Source organism: Notamacropus eugenii, chromosome 5, assembly GCF_028372415.1.
Source record: "Notamacropus eugenii isolate mMacEug1 chromosome 5, mMacEug1.pri_v2, whole genome shotgun sequence".
NCBI classification, from domain to species: domain Eukaryota; kingdom Metazoa; phylum Chordata; class Mammalia; order Diprotodontia; family Macropodidae; genus Notamacropus; species Notamacropus eugenii.
The window spans coordinates 218,472,764-218,496,595 of NC_092876.1; the positions used below are offsets into that span (position 1 = coordinate 218,472,764).

The 23,832-nt window shown below is 35.7% G+C and overlaps 1 protein-coding gene across 44 annotated transcripts in view; it reads right to left on the reverse strand.

Moving 5' to 3' along the window:
• The window catches only part of BAZ2B (bromodomain adjacent to zinc finger domain 2B), a 353,036-nt gene that overhangs the window by 128,463 nt on the left and 200,741 nt on the right, over window positions 1–23,832 (reverse strand). For 30 of the 44 annotated variants that reach the window (XM_072612065.1, XM_072612067.1, XM_072612066.1 and 27 more), the window contains one exon: window positions 1,099–1,287. The exons of the other annotated variants lie outside the window; for them this stretch is intronic. In XM_072612065.1, the coding sequence (XP_072468166.1) occupies window positions 1,099–1,287 (189 nt within the window). The remainder of the gene's footprint in view (window positions 1–1,098; window positions 1,288–23,832) is intronic. 44 annotated transcript variants of the gene reach the window in all.

A 23,832-nucleotide genomic window follows, 5' to 3' on the forward strand; every position in this document is an offset into this window, starting at 1 on the left:
ATTCTGATTTTCTAAAGTGATTTTTTTTTTACAATGTCAAATTCAAAAATCTAGTGTTTTGGAGTGAAACAATCTGATTCATCAAAGAAAGGAATAAGAAATACACATTTTAACCCTCTGTCCTTCATGTCTGTTTTGAGAGAGGTACTTTTCCTAAGATTAAAACTGTTGACAGTTTATAAATCACCCATGTGAGAAGGAACAAATATTGATGGAGGAGCTAGAATAAAATTCAAGCAGTCTTGTGCACACAAAATCTAACTCACACCTCTAAAATTTTGATTAAAACACAGGATCACAGATACAGAATGGGAAGAAAACTCAGAGGTCATCCAGTCTAACCTCATTTGGCAAATGAGGAAACTAAAGCCCAGGGAGGTTACGTGCTCATTAGGACAATATGGTTTGGAGTTGAAAGGATAAAAAAGTACAAGCAAATTACAAGAAATAATAGCTCTCCAAACTGGGATAATAATGTATTCCTGCAATGAAATTTTGTTAAGCACTTTGGAATAGTACAGATGCAAACAAACAGGTGAAGAAAGATATAGATTCAATCAAGCCAATCTCAGAAAAATCTAGGCAGAATTAGAGACTTTTGGAGTTAGAAATAGACCCAAGAGGCAAATAATCTTCTTTCCTAAACATAAAAGAAATAAGTGTCCCAAAGAGAAAAATATATTCATTATGAGAATTGGGCTTTGGCTTCCAGCTAAAGCATTTAGAAAAATCCATATTTTTTAAATGGAGTACTTTTAAATGAAAAACAAACAAAAAAAAAAGCATGCAACCCATGTCAGTTTGGCTTATTCCCAGTCTTTTAGTATAACTGCATATTTCTCTAATTTTAATGACTTCAATAGCCTCTGAAGGGGTCAGTTCCCTGTTCCTGAACATGATAGACAGGAATCAGGCATATTCTACATATTGTTTACTGCCAGAAGATAGATACTTTTTCCCCCTAGCACACCAAAGGTTAGTCTAGTCTTTCTTTCTTTGACTTCTTGATAAAAATAATTATCAATCAAATGCCCATTAGGACTAGGACATTTCAATTGTTTCCTCTTTAGTTGAATACTCTTTGTAACAGATGTTTACCTGGAAAAGGTGCTAGTTGGGGATGTGCTGCTAAGGCTGTAGGGGTACCAAGTGTCCCCAAACCACCAAATTCTGAATGCCCTGAGCTGGCTGTATGTAGACCAAAGACTGGGTGGCTGACCATTGGGAAGGCACTCGACACTGTGGACAGGTTAAACGGTTGATCCCCAGCTGCTCTGAATAAATGTCCTGAGGGGGAAAAAAAAACACTTAAAATTGTACTATCAAAACAGATGCTGTTTATGTGATTTCAACCCTCATGTTTGGATAAATGTTATGATTTTACTGTTTCCAAAACATAGTTTACATTTTTCTATTACATTTCAGTTATTAAAAAACTAGTGAAAACAAAGTGTTTTTAAACACACAAAATAATATCCTAAGAAGAGTTAATAAAAATGGATGATATAATTTTCCTTATTTGGGGGGTTTTGAGACCTGAGAAGATGTTTAATTTGGGGAAATAATTCTTACTAATGAAATTCAACTGGCTGAATAAGTTCAAAACCTGTTTTCTCATAATAAATTTATACCAGAGTATTAATACATTTTTTGTCATAAGGAAAAAATCATTAAGGTTATGCTGTCAAAGGAATATATATTTAGAGTAGAATACATTGACCCAGGCTTGAAAATTGGTGACACAGGCCATCAATTAATAACCCTGGAATCCATAGTCAAAGAATCCCCAACCTCCTCTTCAGTGGTTCAAGGGATCTAAGAGAATATCAGGTTGACCACATGGCATTTCTAGCAGTATGGAAAAGCTGAGTATCAAGAAGAATTGAGGGAAGTCTAATTTCTATCTTTAGAATATGAAGTGTACAATGTGCTTCTCGTATATTGAGGAAAAGGGTAAAAAGTTCCTAATAATTCTAGGGATTATGAAGAACTCCCCAAAGAAAGAAGTATTTGTGCTTGACGCTGGAAATAGAAAACTATTTTTGAACCTGGTTACCAGGTTCCACAGATGACCAAAACTCTTCTAATCCTCTCATAATTTTAAGGATCGTAAGGTAAAAGACCTAGACCGTGAAGAGACCGCGGATGTCTAGTGGTTCAATCCCTTCATTTTAGAAAGGAGAACACTGAGACAAAGGGAAGTTGATCAATTTCCCCAAGGTAAAAGGAAGTAAGCATCAGAGAAGGGATTTGAACTCAGGTTCTTTGATACAAAAACTAATGATTTTCCTACTGTACCAGGCTAAATCAACTTAAATAAGTAAAAACTAATTACGTGCTTTAAGTATAAGGAATTATATAGCTAAAAAATAATATGTCACCATTAACATTTAAAATGATTTAAGAATTAGCTTCTCTTTGCTTCACCTACCATCTACTTTTTTTCATAAACAGGATAACAATCTGTTGAATTTAGAGGGAGGAGAGACTGTTCAAAAATGTGGAGAGCATGGACCTGCTCAGTAGCTCTTTATGTCTCTAAGTGTCAGTAATTAGGAATGTACTGATAAGCCTGAATATTGTGGAACTATTTATTGACTATGATTTAGGTGGGTCAGGATATTGTGAGTCACAGCTCAAACTGGCTTGTAAGAATCAACTTTTAAATGGTCAGTACGAGTATTCACACCTCAGAAATCATCAAATGTTACAAATTAAGGATTAACTTATTATTGTGTTGATTGTCTAGACTGAACAAAGTGATAGAATGAAATGTTAGTTATTCACATTAAAGTATGTCATATGTACAGGTTTTGGTTTGTTTTTTGGAAAGCCAATTGTTAAGTATTCACCAGGACATCCCTGGTCACAGCTATCCTTTTATGCTATATCTAAAAAAGGGACAAATTCTACAACTGTCTCCCCATCACCACCACAACCACCACAGAAGATCCTGAAAGAGCTGACCACAGACCAGAATGAAACAGAGCTAAATTAGACTTGGGAGAAGGCTGTTGTTCCACCTTACTCCTAGGAGCCAAAAATGGCAATGAAAAGCACTGTCACAAGCTTTCTCAATCAGCCTGTCATGGAGCTACATGACCAACCTCCTGGAGGGAGGGATATGTGATCCTAAATTTTATTAAAGTTCTAGAACACAGCTTTAGGAGTTCCTGAATGTATATACGGAATGGAAGAAATCCAAGGGCCTGGAGACAGAAAAACAAGATGCGACTTTACCTTTCGCACTACCGTGACTTATTCAAGTGGTATAGATAAGTCTGATGGGAAGAAAGTTGTACTCCTTTCTAAAATCAAATTGACATTAGCTGATAGTAAAGAGAGAAAATGTCTGGTTTAGATGGTAACTGGTCAGTTAATACTCGGGCACTAGTCATTGGTCAGATGATATAGAGAGAATACACAATAGCAGGGGAGAAGACACTTCTAACACTTGTTGTCCCTTGAATCCTGATGAGAGCAATAGTCCTGATCAAAGGACCTGAATTATGAGTCAGAGTGTGAGCTGGGAGAACAAGCCCAGAGCCTACATGAGATATGTGAAATTTTTTAAAATATCAAGCATTATATATATATGTATATGTATATATATATACATATAGCACGAGTACTATTATAATTCCAAATCAATGCTATAAGAATTGTTAACCTGCCTATTATCTACTTGTAATTCTTTAAATGACTTCATATTTTTGCACATCCCCCTTAAATACCCTCCCTTTACTAAATAACACTATGAGCTATTTGTCTCCATATTAATAAAAATACACAGAATTTGAAGAAAAAGAGTTTCTTAGTTTCTTGCCCAATTTCTTGCATCTTAAAGAATAGCCAAGAGGACTAATACACTTGAAATTTTTTAATTAAAAGTGATGAACCATTCACTTAGGTCATTTTTTCTCCCCTGGTAGAATTAGTGAAGTTTTATCTAAGGAAAAAGAGTAGCTTGTCCCTACACAAAGGTGACCCAATTCAATATGTGGGTTTTTTATTCCAGTCAGCACCAGGGTTCAGCCTCTTAATGTGGGCATATCGAACAGGTAAGGTAATGACAATTACTCCATGAATGCTATAAAATGATACTCTGTTGAAAAATCCTTTAAAAGGTCTTCCTACAAATTGTCATAGCGTTATTTAGGACTAGATTACAGATTTTGAGTACAAATCAAATCTGGGGGGAAAATAACTCTACTGATAAAAAAATCTAGAAGGTTTTCTTTACTCAAACGTTCATATATAGCATAATTAAAATATCGTATTGCTAAAAAGAAAAATATAAAAAATAAATATATGTGTCAGCATGAGAATTTATCTAGTCAAGATACACACCAGAAACAAAAGATCTCTTTTTACTAGGTTTGTTTTAAAATTAAGAAGCACAAACCTAGTATCCAGTAGCCACAATACTAGCAACAGCTGAACACTGATTCCTATTTTTAGTTCAAAGAACTATTATAAATGAGTTTATTGTTACATCTCACAGGAATATGCATACATATGTACAGAATTACATTTACTTTTCTTACTCTGTATTCTATAGTGAAGTTGCAGATATGTTCTAGATCAAACTCAATAAACAGTGAAACCAAAACGTGAGTCAAAGATTTCTATCAATCAGACAATATAATCATGTCTTCTGGAGGACAAGAAAACACTCCCTAGATCAAATTTATTTACTATCTTTTAAACTCAATTCACATGCATGCTAGGTCCCCAAATATAATTCTTATTTATAACAGTGCAAAAGTGTATTTAGCTCCTTTCTTCCTTAAGCCAGGATCACACTCAAATGAAAGGAAAATTACTTTTTCAACAATGATTTTATAAGAGATCTGTGACATTTTTACTTATTAGAAATTCAAGATAGTATAGAAGGGCTACTTAAATTCATTTATGCTTCTGTCACTTGAGTGTCTGATGCAGTAGAAACAATTAAGGAAAAAGCTTCTGGTTTTAATAAGAAAATTGTTGAATCATGCTGGAATCAAAGGCTTCATCTTATTTTCAATTTTTTAAAACATTTCTATTTTGTGAAGAATTCATATGCACTTCTTTCCATTTAACAACTATTTTCAAATCTACAAAAGAGGGTGATGGTCTAAATGCAAGCAACAGTGTAAGGTGCTAAAGATACAAAAACAAAAATGAAATTCCCTGCCCTTGAGGAGCTTCTATTCTACTGGGAAATCCAAAGAAATCTGGAGAGAGACAGAAAGCACATTAACAACTAGGTGACTTGGGCAAGTTGCAAGAGAAGGTGGGATCTGAGCTGATCCTGAGGGGCAGAAATGCATTCCAGGCATTTATTATGTTTGGAGTTACAAGATGGGATTTTGCAAGATCATCGGGACATAGATTGAGATCTGAAAGGGACATTGGACGCTAGCCAGCTCAATACCTACATTTTTCAGATGAGGAACCTGATGCCTAGAGAGGTTAAATGACTAGCTCATTGTCCCATAGGACTCTGAGGAAGAGAAGTAGGATTTGAAGCCAGATCCTCTGGTGCCAAATCCAGTGCTCTTTTCCCTGTATAACGCTGCCTCTAGGAATAAGCTAGCATTCCAGTTTGGCCAGAATGTGGAACACATGAAAGAGAGCAAAGTGAAATAAAAGTTAAGTGCCAGATTGTGGAGAACCTTCAAAGTCTCCTAAGGGGCAGCTAGCTGGCCTAACAGGATACCCAATCAATCAATCAACATTCACTAAGCAACAACTATGTTTCAGGCACTGTGGGATCATAAAGAGGCAAAAGACAGTCTCTGCCTTCAAGGAGTTCACAGTCTGATGGGGGAGACAACATGCTAACAAATGTGTACAAAGCAAGCTATAGGGTAAACAGGAAACAACCAGTAGACAGAATGCACTAGATATGGCAGTGGACTTGTAGTCAGGAAGACCTGAGTCCAAGTGTGGCCTCACATACTTATTATAGTGTGATCCTGGATAAGTCACTTAACTTCTATCTCCTTCAGCTTCCTCACCTGTTAAAAAAAAAAAAAGTGGGGGGGAGGGAGTAGTACTTATCTCACAGGGTTGTGACCCCCCCCCCAAAATGCAATAATATTTATAAGGCATTTTACAAACCTTACAGTGCTGCATGAAGGCCAGTTGTTGCTATTGCCTATCTTCTTGTTGTTCTTATTACCTGAACAGTGTGTAATTTCTTTTAGAGCCAACAGGAAGCCAATAAAGGATTTTTAAAGTAAGGGAATGCCATTATCAGACTTAATCGTTAGGAAGATTATTTTGGTTGTTGCACAGATGATCATTTGGAGAATAACATTACTAGAAGTGACTAGACCAATAATGAACAAGAGTTCTGAGGTTACAAATCTGGGTAACTGAGTAAATGGTAGGACTCCTGATGGCTATTCTAAGGAGTAAGTTTAGTTTGGTCTTGGACATTCAATCTGACATGGAGATGGATGCTATTCAGATACAAATGGGACACCGTCTGGTCAATACAGCTGACAATACAAGACAGAATAACTCAACAAAGACAGGAAAGAGATAAGGGGGGGGGAGGAAAGAAATGAAGGAGAGAGATGAGAAGAGGATGGAGAGAGATGAGAGGAAAGAGGAGAGAGGGGAGGGGAGCAGGAGGACAAAGTTAGGTGGTGCAGTTGATAGAGCAGTAAGCCTAGAGTCAGGAAGACCCGAGTTCAAATGTGACCTCAGATACTTATTAGCTGTGTGACTCACTTAACCTCTGTTTGCTGCAGTTTCCTCCTTTATAAAAAAGGAATAAGAATAGTACTTACTTCCCAGGATTATTGTGAGGACCACATGAGATAACAATTGCAAAGTGCTTAACCCAGTGCATGGTACATAGTCAGTACTTTATAAATATTAGCTATAATAATAACTATTACTAATATTGATGATAAATGGACTCATGAGAATTCAAGAGCCCAATAAGAGGTCATGTAGAAAAAGAAAAAAGGACTTTCCTCCTTCTTTCTACACTTCTCATGTGCTGACAAAAAAGGAAAATAATAAATGCTAGAGGAGCTATGGGAAAATAGGTGCATTAACGCACTTTTCAAAGGGCTGTGACCTATTCCAGCTATTCTACAAAGCAAATTGGAACTATGCCCTAAAAGGCATTCAGCAGTACATACTTCTTTTGAGCCAATGATACCACTAATATGTTTATTACCCAAAAAGATCAAAGAAAGAGGAATAGGACTCACATGTAAAAAATATTTATCACAACTTTATGTGGTGGCAAAGAATTGGAAACTGAGGAAGTGCCAATCAAATGGCATATGGGTGAACAAACTATGGCACCTGAATGTGATCAAATGCTACTGAAGTATAAGAAATGATGAAAGGAATGGTTCTGGAGAAACCAGGAAACACATGTATGAACTGATACACGAGGAAGGGGAGAGAACCCGGAGGTTAAGACATACAGCTCTTTTTGCAGTGGGAATAACCAATCATAAAGGAACATCATTTGAATAGTATAGATTTGTACAGTGCTTTAGGCTTTACAGCAACCTCTCAGGACAGACAAAGAAGATATTCTTATTGCCATACTGCATATGGGGAAACAGTTGACCAACCTCATACATTGAGTAAATGGTTGGTTGTTGTTCTTCATTCTTAAAGAGCACCAAAATGACATCACTGGGGCAGTCAAGTTTCAGTGTGTCCAACTGTGGCTGATCAGAACAATATGAGCTCAGAAAATTCTACTGCAAGTCAATGGGAACATCTGTGGTGGATTCTTTAAGTCTGCACATCGTGCATTTCTTTTGGAACCTGGTTCTGACTCGAATTCCAAAGTTCTATTTGCTATTCAACAAGGCCCTTTGGAGTGGCACAGAATACATTTTTGCTTTTATTTGGCCATCAGCAAGTAGTCTTCCAAAACTGAACAACATCTTGCTCAATGGAAGCTATGAGTAAATTGCTTTAGATTTGTTAGAATCCTTCTGATAACATAAGGTCAAACTCTCAAATTATGTCCAGCCAACTTTTTTCAAATGTTGATTTATTCATATATTCTGAACAGAGCTTTAAAAAAGTCTGTAGGAAAGCAACTTATCATGTTTAAAACATTTTAAACTGCACTGCAATCTCATCAATCAGTCGGTCCAATAACAGATCTCTGAGTTAATTGTTATTTGCATAGTCAGCAGAGGCTTACTACCTGTTGTAATAATAAAACAGCAGTTCTTTAGTTTCATTTCTGCCTCCAATGTGAACATATTTCTAAAAAGCTAAAATAGCCAGGTGTCTTGAGCCTTTATTGATAATTCAATACCTCATTTTTTTCTCAAAATTTGACAGCATTTCATTAGATTTATTAAAAATCTTTTGAGTCTGAATAATTTTAAGAAGTCAGTGTGGCACAGTGGAAAGAATATGGGGTCAAAAGACCTGGGTTCGAATCCTGACGGCCACTTTCTATATGACCAGAGGCAAGTCACTTAACCTCTTTGCCTTCCATTTCCTGTTTTATAAAATAAGGGGACTGGACTATATGACCTCTGAAGTCCCTTTGAGTTCTGATTATGCAGTTTTATGAGACCAAGGCTATAGTGTTTAAGCAGGGTGCAAGAAGGTTATTCTGTCTTTATTTTAAAACAACAGTAACAACTTGATTTCATGATTAGTCTATATCCTTAACTCTGGCCAACTAACTGGCTTAAAAATCTATTCTCCTGTCGACATGAACATATGCATTACAGAGGAATTACTCAAGAAAGTATCTCCTGTGGATGTAGAATAGTAGTAACATTCTATTACAGGAAAAAAAATACTCTTTTAACAACCCCTCATCAAAAATACACTACCATTAATTTAGATGAATTTCTATAAATCAAAATTATGTGACTTAACTAAGGGCACAACATGAAAGGTTTGTGAGAGAAATAGAATTTTCATTAAATATTTAATTGACTTGACTCTGAATTACTCCAGATCCCAAATTCTACTTTTTATAAAGATGGCTGAAACAAATTTAGGTTTAAACTTTTCACTAACTGTTAAAAAAAAAAACCCCAGCAATACAAGAAGAAACCTCAATATAAATCAAAACAATTTTGGGGACACAGGATTTCCTTTTCAACAGATACTAACATCCAAATACAGTTCAACTACTATTAACACAATGTGTTTGTTTTAGTTTGCAATTGTACTGAAATTTATCATATTGAATTTGCACATTTTGCATAATGAAAAACATAAAACTTCACTATCTAGGATTCTTGAATTACAATATAAAAAGGTCGAATATTTTTGAGCAAAGCTTTTTAAATTCTACTAGCCAGTACGCAGCTAAATGATTGAAAGCATTACCCAAACGGCCAGCATCCGTTTCTATAGTACTGGTGTCTTGGTAACAAGAAAGGATAACTGCAAATGCCTTTATTAATATTAATGAACTTCATGCTGCAATATAATAAGGCTTTTCACAAGAACTAAAAAGGATAAATATCCAGTTAATATGTTAAATATAAAGTATTAATTAACAAAATCTTTTATCAATCAGGAAAAGTCTGAAATAGCCAAAAAGTCATTTCTCAGAATATACAAATACGTAAGTGCCAGTGATGCTAAAAATAAAAAACAAAATCATTCTTTTAGGAAGTATAAGAGTGCTTACTGTGACAGAAATTCACGTATATTGTTTTTTCTCCTGTAGTAAATTTTTAAAAAATCTTTGCAACTCTACATAAACTTGTTGCAACACGTCTTCAAACATTAATCTCAAGTACTTTCAAACTGTATGTGCAATAATTTCATAACACTGTAAAATCTGCCTTCAGTATTTAGCAAGCTGAAAAGTGTGAGAAATCATCAGAATGATAGTATATCCAAATAAAAGTCACAGAAATAATTTAATTAAATGTTTATGATCATTAAGCATAACAACCAAAGCGAACAATACAACAGCTGTAAATTAAAGTGATGTTGAAATTTTAAACATTTAAACACAACTTATTTAAGAAATACAATGGATACACTAGAACCCAGTGACGTTAGCATCATTGGCCACTCTTCACACAAAGCAATCCACCTCCAGCTAGGGGCTCTGTCACTGGCTGTTCTCCATGCCTAGAACTTTCTCCCTCTCATTTTAGCTCCCTGGCTTCTCTGGCTTCCTTTCAAGTACCTGCTAAAATCCCACCATGTGCCGGAAGGCTCTGCTCATTCCTCTTCATACCAGTGCCTTCCCTCTATTAATTCTATACAATTTATCCTCTATCTAGCTTCTTTGTACAGTTGCTTGCATGTTGTCTCCCCTATTAAACTGAACTCCGTGAAACAGGGACTACCTTTTGCTTTTTGCTGCACAGCTTTTAGCACAGGGTGCTTCACAAATCCTAATTGGCTGATTTTCTAGAGAAAGAAGGACTAGGAAAAGATTCCAGTCAAAAGTATCAGAACCATTTCTTTCTAATAACATCTTTACATGCATGTGGTTTTGATATTAGAGTAACTTTTTGAACTTAACATTTTATAAAACTTGAAATAAAATGTATCTGAAAACCTAAATAAATCAGAAACACAATGTTTTTTAGAGGAGGAAGAATCAGGTAAATAATGTAGGTTTTGTTTTATATTACTTGCTAGTCTCTATTTTTTACCATATTTAGAAATGTGTAACATGTTAGGTACTGCACTAAATATGGTCTATTTATTCCTGAAAGGATGTAAAAGAGCTAAGTTCCAACCTTTAAGCCTCAGTTCCCTAGTGTAAAACGGGGATAATAACTGGTGAACTACTGTCACACAGAATTGTAGAGAAAAGTGCTTCACCAAACTTAAAGCACTTAATAAGTGAAAGTTATGTTTCTATTATAATAATTATTAATGAAACCTTAAAACTAAGGCATGTATGACTAGCAGGATGTGCCACAATTTTTTTTTTAACTTCAGGGCAGTTTACATGGTCTATTAATGGCAATATAAACGGCACACACAGATAGGAATCATCCCTTGATTATAATAACACTGATCTTACTAGGAAAATTAGTAAATGTTACTAATTATTAGTAACATTGTTATGAGTAATTATTAGTTATATTGGTAAAAGTTGGAATTCTTTAATGTGAATACTAATAAGAAAAACAGTTCAGTAAACTTTTTTTTATTCAAATGTAATTGCTCTTGCTTTAACATCATGGTGTGTTTCCTCATGTCTCTTATGGGTCATTCACTTTCAATGAGGAAGGCTCAAATCCACTTTAATATTCCAAATTAACTAACTCCATAGACATTATGGAAGTAAGGTTTTAGAAAAAGCACTATAGATAGGTCACCTGACTAAAAAAACAAAAAGCACTTCCCTATTTAAGGGATTTCCTTATAGTACCCTCATAAAGAATTTATTGAATTATATTTTTGTCATTAAGCCCTAAGAATGTTTCAAAAATGAACTACGATAGGATCTCAGTCAAGAAACTTGCAGAGATGGTTAATTGCCAAACAAAAGTCCTTCTTTATTCAGATTTCCCAATACTGTGGACTATCTGACAAAAGCATTGGTTCTTATCTCTGGTTCTGCTAAAAGCAGGGACGAATACACATTGTATGTAATATCAACATAGTATACCTTCTCTGATCTCCCCATTAGATTTTGATCTAAAAGGGACCTCAGAGATACCTAGTCTATCTTCCTCTTATTTTTCAGATGAGGAAAATGAGATTCAGAGAAACAAAGTGAATTTCCCAAAGTCACACAGTGCTAGAGTTCTAGATTACTTTCACTCAATTAAAAAAAACCTGGTCATTTTGAATTGCTTGCTATATGCAAGGCACTGTAAAGGCTACACAGTCCTTCCCCTTCCAGAACTTAAGAGACATCTGATGTACACAAATAACTGCAGGAACTTGAAGAGCTGTATGAGGAAGAATGTGATTAGTGATATCAGAGGTGAAAAGTACTGAGGAACTGAAGAGGAAAGCCAGGAAGGAGGAAATTCTAAGCCTCTCAGTCCCCTTCTAGGAAATCCAAGCATTGTGACCAGAGCAGGAGAGAGTTCCTTCTGGGTGTTCACACTTGTAATCCAAAGACAACAATCCCCTAAACTCTTATGTCAGATTGGGTCATTCTGGGAGGAGAGTAAGCTGATGGTGCCCCTGTTCTCTAAGCTAGACAAGAACCCAGATGCAGGAACCCCCTTTATAGAATCCCTAAAACATTCTAAGACAAGCTTATATCCAGATTTTACAACCTTCAAAAACCCAACTTAAGGCTGGGGCAGAATCATTCGCTGCTTGAAAAGCTATAGCAAATTTGGACAAAAACATGACTCTGGAGACTTCTCTCCCTGGGGATCCTCCATAAAGTCCAGTTAAAATAAAGTAGTCTGTAGGAAGGAATTCTCTTTGAGACAGAATTGCTTAATACCCTAAATACACAGGTAGTTTCCAGGCTGGATGGATAGAGCCAGACTTTGAGTCAGGAAGATCTGGGCACAAATTGGGCCTCACACATACATACTTTTCTATGTGACCTTGGGCAAGTCACTTAACCATTATTAGTCTCCGTTTCCTCAACTGAAAAACTGGGATAAAAATGGCACCTGTGAGGATCAAATGAGACAATACTGGCAAAGAATTTAGTACATAATAGGGCCTTAAATGCTTGTTTCCTCCCTTCTTTCTCCAGCATAGTTTTGGAGGTAGACCATCTGTCTGAGGCACTTAAATGGTTGGGGGGGGTGTGTGTATACACATACATACACACACACATATATATATGTATGTATGTATATATGTATGTATGTATGTATGTATGTAGCCAGCCTCTCTGAGGTTCTTTTACCAACCTCCTAGACAGTCATCACTTCCCTTACTCTGATAAATGCATCATAGATACTGATTTATTATTACATTTGACCATGCCAGTTATCAGGAATAGCCTCATTCTTACTCAGCTCTGAAATTATTGGCCATCAATGCAATAACTAGGAAGATTATGGTTTCCCATCTATGCCTCACCCCCAATTCTCCAATGTGCTTGAATCATTCAAATCATATAGCACCAAATACTGGGAGAAACAGGAAGGATATCGCTGCCCTAATATTAGAATTAGAGTAGGAAAAAATTCTATAACCCACTATAACTGACCTGATTAGCCAGTCAGGAAAGCCAATGGCACCTGGCATTTGACTACTATAGGAAACTGAAAAAGGTCACAGCCTTGAACTGCCCCTTCACCCCCAATAGTAGTGACCAATAATGAAAGGATGGACACTAAACAAGGAGAGTGGTATGTAGTCATGGACTTAGCAATTGTATTTTTCTTTTCTTTTCTTTTTTTAACGGCCACTCAGAGAGGAGAACCAGGAACAATTTTGCTTTCATTTGGCAAGGAAGGTAGTACAACTTCATGGCCCTACCCCAAAAGTACTTGAACAGTTCCACAATGTCACCAATGAGTGACAATAGTTTCAGCAAAGTCCAAGGTCCCCTTACACTGTAGGGTTACATAGTCTAGTGTGTACTAGTGTGTACACTAGTCTGCCTACATAATCATTCAAATGGAAAAGAGGTGTGGAAAGCAAAGATTGCCCTCCTAAAAACTTTGAAAAGAAACAGCTAGGACACTAGTTCTGATAAAATTCAGGAGCCTGACAAGCAAGTTCCTGGGAGCCTCAAGGGCTAGAGCTCAATGGGATATATCTTGGCCAGTAAAGGACAAACTGTTAGCTATGACCTCCCCCTAAAACAAAAAAGAGACCCAAGAAATGATAGAAATATGGCTGTGACCCCCCCAGAAGTCACTTAGCCTATCTATACCTCAGTTTCCTTATCAGTAAAAAGCGGATTACCCAGAATTTTTGCAAAGATCAAATGAGAAATTACATGAAAAGCTCTTTGCAAACCTACATAGAACCATATAAATGCTTGCTATCATTAAATGCTGAGTTGGAGATGTATATAGGATATCTAATCTAAATATCCAGTGGACAGTCAGTAATACAGGATTGGAGATTAGGAAAGACAATAGGACTAGGCATATAATTCAGGGAGTCATGTCCATAAAGCTGACAAATGACCCCATGACAGCTGATGAGATAAAAAATTGAGGCAGTATACAGCAGGGGTTCTTAACATTTTTTGTTTAATGGACTATTTGACAGTCTAGTAAAGTCTGTGGATCCCTTCTAGGATTAATGTTTTGAAATGCATGAAATAAGGTGCATAGAAGTATAAGGGAAACCAATTATACTGAAATAGTTTTTGATTTTTTTAAAGTTCACAAATCCCAAACTAAAGACCCCTCACATCTACAGAGAAGAGTCCCAGGAACAAGATTTAAGGTATAAATCTACAATTATAAGGCAGGATATGGTTGCTGATCTAGCAAAGAATAAGAAAGCATCCAGATAGCCAAGAGAAAAACCAAGAAGAAAAGTAACACAAAAAGCCAGAGAAAAGAATTATCTTGGAGAAGTTGCAAATAATTTCAAGTGCGACAAATAGATCAAGAAGGTTAAAGAATGAGAAAAGTCCATTAGAGTTGCCAACTGGATGATCAGTAGGAACTTTGAAGAGAGCACTTTCCCTTCAGTGACAATGCCAGAAGGCAGAAGGCTAAGGGCTTGAGAAGTGTAGGTTAAAAATGCAGACTGCCTTATGGAGGAGTTTATCTCTGAAAGGGGGAAAAGATAATGGTAGACAACTAGCTCAAAGGTCAAGTGACAATGTTTTTAAGGATGGGGGAGATCTTTACAAAGGGTCAGCTGATTCTTCTACAAAGGAATGGGAACAGAGGAAAGATGCTCATGATCCTATTAAACAAATTAAAAATTATTATTATTATTTATTATTATTATTAAACAAATTAAAAAATTATTATTAAACAAACAAAAGCCCTATTAAACAAATCAAAAATGCTCAGTAGCTAGTGGGGACTTAGCACTAATTTTCAAGCGACGGTCTTTAAAATGCAGTCAATTTTCAAGCAATGGCAACACATCATCTTTCCAAATTTTTAAAAATATTGCTCTTCTTAAATCAGCAACCTGATGGGTAAAATCAAAAGTTGAGAAGAAAGCTCTCCAAAGCTAAGCAAATATTTGCTTGTCATGGAGGAAGGTCTAAGCAGTTTACAGAGATAAATTAACTCTTATAAATATAAGGGAATATAATCTATTGCCCCAGGAGTGTGGAGTAGGAGAGGAATTAATCAAAGAAACAGGATAAGTACTTTCTATATATATAAGATTTTAAAGTTGTCTATACTATTGTTCCCTTCTAGTAATCAAAACAAGCATTGATTCCATCTAAAAAACAGATCAACCCTTGGTTAACATAACATTGGCCACAGGAACCAGGGAACGTGAGAAGGTGCAAGATATTCCCAAGTACAAGGGTAACTATTACTGACACCACATACAAAGGGGTTAAAGATCTATTCTTTGAAGTGCTAAAAAAGGGGGAAAAAATAGGCACTTGCTGCTGTAAGAACAATTTCCTATAATATTACCTACAATAATCCTAGGATGTATATTTATTAACATTATTTAATATTAAGTATAATTTCACAACTAAAAAAATCACTATCATAGAGAGTTTAGCATACAAGAATATAAGTTTCTAGATGTGCTGGAAAAAAATTAAGGCTAGAGACTGAACCTGTGATTTCTCCAGTAATACTCTTAGATACTAAGAAAAACTTCTTTACTAGTGAAAGTCAGCACCTTCTCTGCAATTTATAGTTTTAGAGGGTTGTCTCCAGCACCGAGAAATAGAGTCATACAGTCATTATGTGTCAAAGGAATCCCTTGAATTCAGGTTGTCTTCCTGGGTCTGAGGCCATATTTCTACCTACTACGCCATAATGAATCCTAAAAAATACTGTGCTTTATTTTAAATAATTAATATATACGACTTCATAATATAAAATATAATAGTACTGATGGCAAGTTCTTCATGTGTTCACATTCTAGGTGAGTCTTGTTCATATTCTCTTGTGAGTCTTCAATGGGGGTATCTTATATATATGAATCTAAAATGATATTATATATATATATGTGTGTGCATATATATATATATGCACACACATAGATATATATTGATATGTGTATATATATCCCGGAAGTAGGCAATATCAGTAGGCTCTCACTAGAAGATTTATACAGCAAATTTCTGTAGCTGTGGCACAACATTAGCTCCAATCTGATGGCAGTCTCAAAACTCCCAAAGCTACTGCTATTGCCTCATACTGCCATCACTGGCCTCATACTTGACACCTATAAATATTTTAAACAACAAGGCAGGGTAAAAGCCTTTCTGGTATACAAATGCATATTGAACTGATAAAGTATGATGCTTTCTGGAGAATCAAAAGCTAATAGAGACTGAACAATAGATAGTAAATCTAAAATGGACTTCTTGAACTCCAGATAAAATGATTTTTAGGTCATGTTATGATCATATGGATGAAAATCTCAAACTATCTTTTAAAATTGTTGGGCTTATCATACAGATGATGGGTAGAGACTCAAAAGTACTGACTTCTTTTAATGAGGGAAAACTGTATACTTCTCAAATGAAAATTTTGTATACTTTTGTTTGTATAAAATATCTGTAAGATGTACTTTCACAGGTTCAGGCCATCCTGTAAACATATTTAAAAGAATAAAATCTAAAAACTGAAAATTTAGCTAATTTCTGGCCCAATTTAAATACTTTGGCAATTATTGCTCTCAAGTATTAAGGTCTATCTCAGTCAGACATTCTTAATGAAAGAGAAAGAACAATTATCAATCTGAAAATATCAAATTATACTGGATGTAACATTAGATAAAATACTTTGGCTAAGTTACTAATTAGCATGATGGTGTGTACATGAATAAAATTGGAAATGTTGATGTGAAACATACTATTCAAGTTTTTAGAATATGCTAGATTTACATGCATTATGGTCACTCCCAGATATCTTCATGCTGTTTTCTGACTTGCCTCAAAACTTCAATTCAATCCCACAATTCTGCTCCCACTCTGGGCACTGGGCTTGTGACTACTGAGCATTTACCATAGCATGCCTGGTCCCAACCAGCTATACTACTGGTGCTATTCTCCAGTTATGCCATGCTCCAACTTCCACTTAGATCTGGTATTATGAATTTGGCTACTTCTAATTGGTTAATATTTAGGATAACAATCATAGCCCAGCCCCACCACAATGCTGTTGTTCTCTCTCTTCATGCCACACTGCCAGGTGTGATGCTTCCCATTTCCGTCTCACCACCACCCCACCTTTAACTGCTTCTGGGAACAGTAATCAAATCCATACTACTATTCTAGGAAAGAACTTGGTGTCAATCAGTTTTCCTATGACTCCACTCACCACCTCTGTGACACACTTGACCATATACTTCCCTGGCCACCACTCCTATTTTTGTTATTTTCCCTAATAATAGAATATGAGTTCCTTGAGGACAGAGACTATCTTGCTGTCTGATCCCTAATCCTTAGTACAGTGTCTGAAACACTTTTAGTATTTAATAAATGCTTTTTCATTCATTCACTCATTATTCAAATTATGAAACTTCTACAGGAATACACGAGATATATAAATCCAAATACATTATCAAATGAATTGTCTGAAATAATAGAATAACTTCAAGGGAGGCATAAAGAACTAAGCAATATTTGACACTATTGATAGGAAAACTGTTAAAGTCTCTTATAATATACATGTTTAGAGTGTTCAAATTTATGATGGTAACACATAAGACATGCGTTAGCTACAAATAGGTTACTGAACAATATAAATAATAAACTGCACAAGTAAAATGCTTTAAAGAGTCATATAATCAAGAGATGTGTGACCCTAAAAAGAGATGGTTCCAGTCAAGCAGAGAGTGAGGGAAAACTGATAGGATAATTTGGGTACTCTACTTTTATCCATGTGAAAGAAGACTTAGAAGAATGGTCCCTGCTTACTCAATAGATACTCCCATTGAAGGCTCACAAGAGAACATGAACAAGACTCACCTAGAATGAGAACACATGAAGAACTTGCCATCAGTACTATAAAGACTATGCTTAGGCATTAACAAGATCACGCACTTATTAATCATTTAGGTAATGCATCACGAATTGTAAACAGATTCCAACAATTCCTTTCAGTATATATACACACCCATGAGAACAAAGAATGGAATTCATCCCAGCATTTAATAAATGCCTAATATAGCCCTTGATCTGGAGTTCTAAATCTAGAATGCTATGTCATACAAGATAAGGACTGTGTTCAGTGCTGATGGTACAAAGATGAAAAATAAGTCAGACCTTGCAAGGAGTCTACAAACTATTAATTTGAATAAGACCTTTATAAAAATGTAATTCAACAGATACTTATCAAAAGCCTACTAATGGAAGGCATACAAGAGCAGTTCAAGAGGGTAGTGAATAAAGACCTGGTCTTAGAGTCAGAAAGACTGGGCTCAAGTCTATCTCTGACTGTGGAATCTGGCTGCAGAACTCTAAGCACGTTGCCCCCAAGCAACTCCTTGAGACTCTCAGTTAGGAAGTAAGTACAAATCTACATTGATGGAGGGAAATTTCTCACTGAGAGTAACTTATAGCAATGCAGGTCCAGTCCTACCCAGTCCTTTTGGAGACCAGAAGAAATGTTCAAGGCTTTATAAGTATATGAAGACTTCATAAGTATATAAAAGGGTATTTTGTTATGTGGTTTGTCCTTCATTCTCAAAGAGGACTATGATGTCAGGAAGATAAAGCTATGAGTTGCAATTGACTCTGATCTGAGGGAGGGAGGGCTGTGCAAATTCACCAGCCTCACCTTCTCCTCCAGAGTCATCTGGGACCACTGGCTAGGCATCAATCAGGACAACTAGAGATGGCCCAGGATGCAGTGGGAGACCTTGGCCTTTTTAAGCTAAAGTCTTTCCAAGTTCTCACTTTGACTGAGGCAACACCCATTCAGTGATTAGGGCTGTTTATAAAATAAGTATGATCTAACTTAGGATGCAATGAACTCCAAGGGAAGAACTTGGACAAAGCACTATAAGGAAAAATGAGGAAAGTACAGATAATTTTCCACTTGGACCATCTAGGGAAGCTTTAGATGTGGCATCAAGTAGGGGCCCTGAAGAAAGAAGAGTTGAATAGAAAGGAAAATGGAGGAAGAGTGCTGAATGTATGTCCTCCTTCTTAAAACAATATAAAAAAATAAAAATTCACTTGACCATGCCATCTCCTCACACTATCAACTTATATTTCTCCTCCCTTTCACAAATAATCTTAAAAAAGATCATCTGCTCTATCTCTATTTTCCATTCCCACATTTTGGTCAATCTTGGCAATTGGCTTGAATACCACCACTTGATTGAAATTGCTTCCTCTAAAGTTATTAATGATCCTGTGACTGCCAAATTCAAAAACCTTATTTCAGACTTCATACTACATGATTTTCCTATAGTTTTTGATCTACCAACCGTCTTTTCTCCTTCCTTTCCTTTGGTAACACACAGCACATGCTCTCTCCTCTGGTGGTCCAACTACCTGACTTTCAACAGTCTTCTTTGTTGGATCATCATCTGGCTGCTATCTTATGTCACGGGTCTTCTTTTCTTCCCTTTACATTCTCTCTCTTGGTGATATCATCAATGCCCATGGATTCAATTATCCTTTGTGTCCACATGATTCTATGTGGCCAGGTCAACAAAATTTTAATGGCTATACCAATTCCCATAATGTCTGGTACCTGTAGTTCCATACTCTTGTGAATAACATACAAGAGGATGTATTTTTTATTTAGAATTTTTGCAAGTGAAAGTGATAACCTTCTATGAAAGCAAAAGAATGGAGGTTGTTTGCTAGAGGATATATACAAGAACAGGTAGATTTACTGGTAAATTGAGGCCTTTTTCTCTTGAAAACTAAATCCTTGAGATTTAGATCCTTCCTTGAGAACTAAATCAAGTCTGTTCTCCACTGGCACTGGTCAAGCAGTTAGAGACAAGGAAAATTCCTTAGGACACTTTGTCTTCTATTTATGTATATGATTTCACTATTCTGCCTTACATTCCTAAACTATTTGGGGGGAAAAAAACTAGGCTAGATTCAGTCCAAGTAAAGAAATCTTTTGGCATTTTTATTCTTCCATATAACATGTCACAACCATAAGCAACGTTAAGAAAGATGAATCCCTGATGCCTATCCATCCTATTTGGCCAATCACTTGCCTTGGAGTCCTAGAAACTAGAAAAAAACAGAATACATTTTTCATGTATCAGAGATAGGACTCTGTATAAAAAAGGAGAAAATTGTGAAACATCTTCAGAGGGATGAGTTACTGTACCAACTGTACCCTTATCCCAACAGCTGTCATGAGTAAGAAGTCTTCTGAGCTGCCTTCTGAGTCAGCCAGTTGAAAACCATTTCTGGTACTTCTGAGATCTCCACAAGTTACCTTACACCTTCTTTCACATCAGCCTCTTGGGACCTGCTCTGACTTCTCCAATATACTTTTTCATCCAATGTGAGCCCTTGTAGAGATTGATAAGTGTGATGTAAAATAAACACACTGATGATATAAAATAAATAGGATAACCTATTCAATCCTCTTTAAAATTACTTTTTTCAAACCTCAAGAGTAAGTGATAATATGGAAGTGAAATAGGACACAAATACTCCAAAACTGAGTCCTAACTTTCCTCCCAAACTCCATTCCCACATGGCCAAACAGTGATTTTTGTGGATGGTATGTACCATCAACACCATCTCTCCATCCTTCATGTACCTTCCACTATGGTCAAAACATCAGATACTACTATTACATGATATTTCATCTCTAACTTCTATGATTTTGCACAGGTGGTCCCCTATGATTAGATGTACTCCTCCCTTTAAGTCCAAGTACAGACTTTAATTAATTTAAAAAAATTTTAAAGTGAAAAACATGCAAAATGATAATCTTTAAAAGAATAATTTCATATTAACACTAAAAATTAAACCTATTTCACTGTTGATGCCAGATATTACAAACAGTATAATACTCTTTTTCTAAAAAGCTTTGAACTAGTAATTCTTATAATCCTATGATACTGAAAAGTGTATATTTCCAAATGCACCATAAAATGTTTTTAAAGTGGGTAAAATAAACTTACGTTTTCTTTTTTAATTCTGCACTTAAAAAATTAGCACTTCTGTGCATAAAGTAGAAAAGGGGAAAAAAAAAGATGATCATATGTAACTCTGTGAATCTCCATTACATGCAACTAGGTTTTTTTAAGGCAAACAACCAATTCACCATGTACTTTCAAAGCTGCCTTTTTGTCTGTGTTTACTTTATAAAATTCATTCTGCTCTCCAGCATGAATGTTCTTTTAAATACTTCAATGTTCCTCTTTTTTCCTTTTTGCAACATTACAAAAAACCTCAATAAGATGGATGTATATGTTTTCTAAGATTATTCCCCACAATGGTGAGAAGCTCATAGTCAAGACACATTAAATTTTACTACTTTGAAAGATTTAAGAACAGTAATCAAACAATAGGGTAAGATAGCCCCAGCTACTGTACTTAAAAACCTATTCTTGCATGGGATGTCAATCTCTCCAGTGCGTCCCACTGGGAAGTAAACAAACAGTTTGCTGCAGACTAGACTTTAGACAAGTGCTTTTCAAAAAAGTTTAAAAAATAGGTTTGCTAGGATAAAAGGAAAGAATGGCTCAAGAGAAATGGGAGGCACTGGAGAAATCTATTGACAAAATTTCAAATGATTCTAGTGAAGAAAAGAGGGAGCTATTTAAAGAGTCCAACGTGGTCACAAAAGCACAGCTGCAATAAAAACAAAAACTTAATTTAAGAAAGGCACATCTGGTGAGCTCAGATTTTTAAAATATATATACAAAGTGATAATAATTGTGCTCATGATAACAATAATACTAACACCCCCCTCAAAGTCCAAACCATCATACACAAAGTAGGGGGATGCCAGCCAAAGTAATGTATAATGGGGCACTTTATGAGCCCTGAGACAATTAGGTTATCAATAAAGGATTCACAGGGACCCTGAAATGCTGGTGGATTGGGCTGTGTGAAACAACTGCCCCCGAAATTTTAAAGGAGAGACAAGATAGAATAGGGTTATAAACTGATCTTATTCTAAATCATTATTAGCTTAACATGGAGAAGAGTGGGGCTGCTTCATGTTCTCAAATCATCAGAAGGCAAGATATCCCCAAATAGATAAAAAATACGGATACCTCACTCGCTAGAATTGCTTCAGTGTAGTGGAGGCCACTAAAGTTGGATAACTATGAACATGCGTGAAAGCTTTCATTATGAACTAGCATGAAATTATAAAAATTCAAATATTTTACAAGTGCTTTTTGTCAATGTCTCATATCCATGTTACACAACATGTTACACAACAATATATTGCAGACCATTTCAGGACAATTATCAGAAATAATTTAATTGCTGTATCAGTAAAATGATGAGTGTTGCCAACATTATGATTAAGTCTTAGAAATACAGTGTAAAAAAAATGAAATAACTTAATCCCGAAATCTAGGTGAAATTAAATAAGAGATGAAAATGAAAAAAGAGTTACTAAAACCTGAAGAGGCCAAAGCTGAAGAAGTCAAGGACACTGAAATGAAACCTTGAGAAATTCTCTACCTACCAATAAAATGGATGACAGAAAATGATGCCTATGTCTCAAAACAGTCTTGAAAAGGCAATGGACACACTTTCCCTAGAATTCTGAAAAACATTTGTCGAGTCTGAAGGCATTATTCCAACTAACAATAACTATACTAAATCAGAATACTTTTTAAAAAGCTGGCATTTGTTATCACCATCAGGAATGAACACATTTTCCCCACAATGTTTTCCAGAAAGTGTAAAAATATTTCAGGACCTGCACATTGCACTGAGTAGTGGACAGCCATAGTAAGAATCACAAAGAAAGGTTGCATTATCAAGGAATCCTCCTAAAGACAAATGTAACTTCCTATATGTACTATCTTTTCTACGAAAATGTGAATTTCTGAAGAGCAGGAACACTCTAGCTTTTCTGTTTGCATCCCCAGGGCTTATTTTGTACCCAGCAAGCTCTTAAATGCTTTTTCATTCATTTCACTCATTCATCTACAACAGTGGAAGGCAGTGAGTGGGGTTGGAAAAGATTTATAATTATTGGTTTAAACTCTTTACTTTAGACATGAAATACAAAGTAAGCACTCTGCCAGCTTCCCCTGAAATCCAAGGATGCTCCCATCTTTCTTCAGAAGGCATAAAATATCTACTACCAGCAATCTTTCCAAACGTAAGCCATTTATGTGCTCATGTAATGTATATGAAGCATTCATAGCTTGTATTACTAAAAAAGCTATAAATGTTTACAAGAAAACAACCTATTGACTGAGGAGCAAAATGGTATACAAGAATATCCCTGGAATATGATTATTAACAATTACAACGTTATTGAACAAGTCACCCAAGACCTGCAAAATATTTATACTATCAATTATTACAAATCCCTTGGCTCAGTTGGACACTTATGGTTTATTTTTGTGCTGCAAATATATAAAATAGGCTCAAGTACAGCGAAGACATTAGGCTACATGAAAAATTGTTCTTAAAAACAGGCCATCCAAGCAATAGCATTTACTAGGTACCTACTACATACCAGGCAATGATAATGTCCAGAACAACTGATAAAGATATGGTATTTCTCAGGAAGACAGTCCAAGCTCAATATAGTTTTGCCAAGTCTTAAATCCATTACAATATTTAGTATAAAAGATCAAGTATGAGATTCTAAATTAAAGAGAAAATTGAATAAAGTATCGTAT